The sequence below is a fragment of the Wasmannia auropunctata genome, unplaced genomic scaffold, assembly GCF_000956235.1.
Source record: "Wasmannia auropunctata unplaced genomic scaffold, wasmannia.A_1.0 LD336078.1, whole genome shotgun sequence".
Taxonomy (NCBI): Eukaryota; Metazoa; Arthropoda; class Insecta; order Hymenoptera; family Formicidae; genus Wasmannia; species Wasmannia auropunctata.
The window spans coordinates 5,568,934-5,569,884 of record NW_012026812.1 but is presented as its reverse complement, the minus strand read 5'-3'; the positions used below and the strand labels follow the sequence as shown (position 1 = coordinate 5,569,884).

The following is a 951-nucleotide window of genomic DNA, read 5'->3' as shown; positions in this document are numbered from 1 at the left end:
TCTGGTGGCTCTCTGGGACGTCAGAGCGCGGAGACCTGTCTCTCCAACGTGGCCGGAGCTGCCACGAAGATTATCTCCTCTTCCTCCTGAATCAAGGAGAGCCGATCGAGTAACGAGAGCCACGCAGACGGACTCAGCTTTTCTGCCTCCTTTGAAACGGAAAAGAAGACGTCCTCGTCGGAGCCGACAACCTCGCATTTGAAGATCTGAAGAGTTTCTACCAGACGCTTCTCTGAAGAAAATCAACGCTCCTCGCCGAGTCCTTTTCAGGGCTCGGCCCAAATCTCTCCCAACATTGGTTGGTCTCTCACGGACGCAAAACTGTCCTTTTCAGGACAAAATAAACGTTGGCGACGATAACGCTAAATATAATATATACACATATATTATATATTAATTTAGATATATTAATGTATTTTAATATTATATATTTTATATTATTATCTTTATGAAATATTTAATAATAATAATAATATTAATTATTATTATTATTAAATAATTAAATAATTTAATAATAATAAATGATAATAATTCAAAACAAAAAATATAAAACTGACAATTCCGCTACTTAAAAAAGTCTTTTTAAAATTTTGTTTACAAAACCTTTCATTTCTTGTCGAGCTATCTCAGATTTAAAAAAATCATGCTTCTATGTTAATTTTACTTAACGTTAATTGCTGAAATAATGCAAGTTCGACTTTGAATGCGCGGAATCAAGTTATGATGACGAGTTTTCGCGCGTTCCATACCGGGCCGCCGAACGGCGCGCGGCGGCCGCTTCCCCCACTCCGCCGCGGCACGCTGTCTCGCTCGGGTACCGAAACTTGCGAATGTTTACAGACGAATTCTTTCGACGGAAAAATTTGAGAATTTGGAAACATTAAATTTGACTCTTTCTTTACACGTGGTGCAAATCTCAGCTCTTAATCTTAAAAATTAAAGCCACAGTGA

General features: G+C 38.6%; 1 protein-coding gene across 1 annotated transcript in view; it reads right to left on the bottom strand.

Annotated features, from left to right (window-relative positions):
• Positions 1-20: 20 nt before the first annotated feature.
• The window catches only part of LOC105449147, a 6,565-nt gene continuing 5,634 nt past the window's right edge, over positions 21-951 (bottom strand). The window contains exon 7 of the mRNA XM_011688148.1: positions 21-232. Within this exon, the coding sequence (XP_011686450.1) occupies positions 21-232 (212 nt within the window). The remainder of the gene's footprint in view (positions 233-951) is intronic.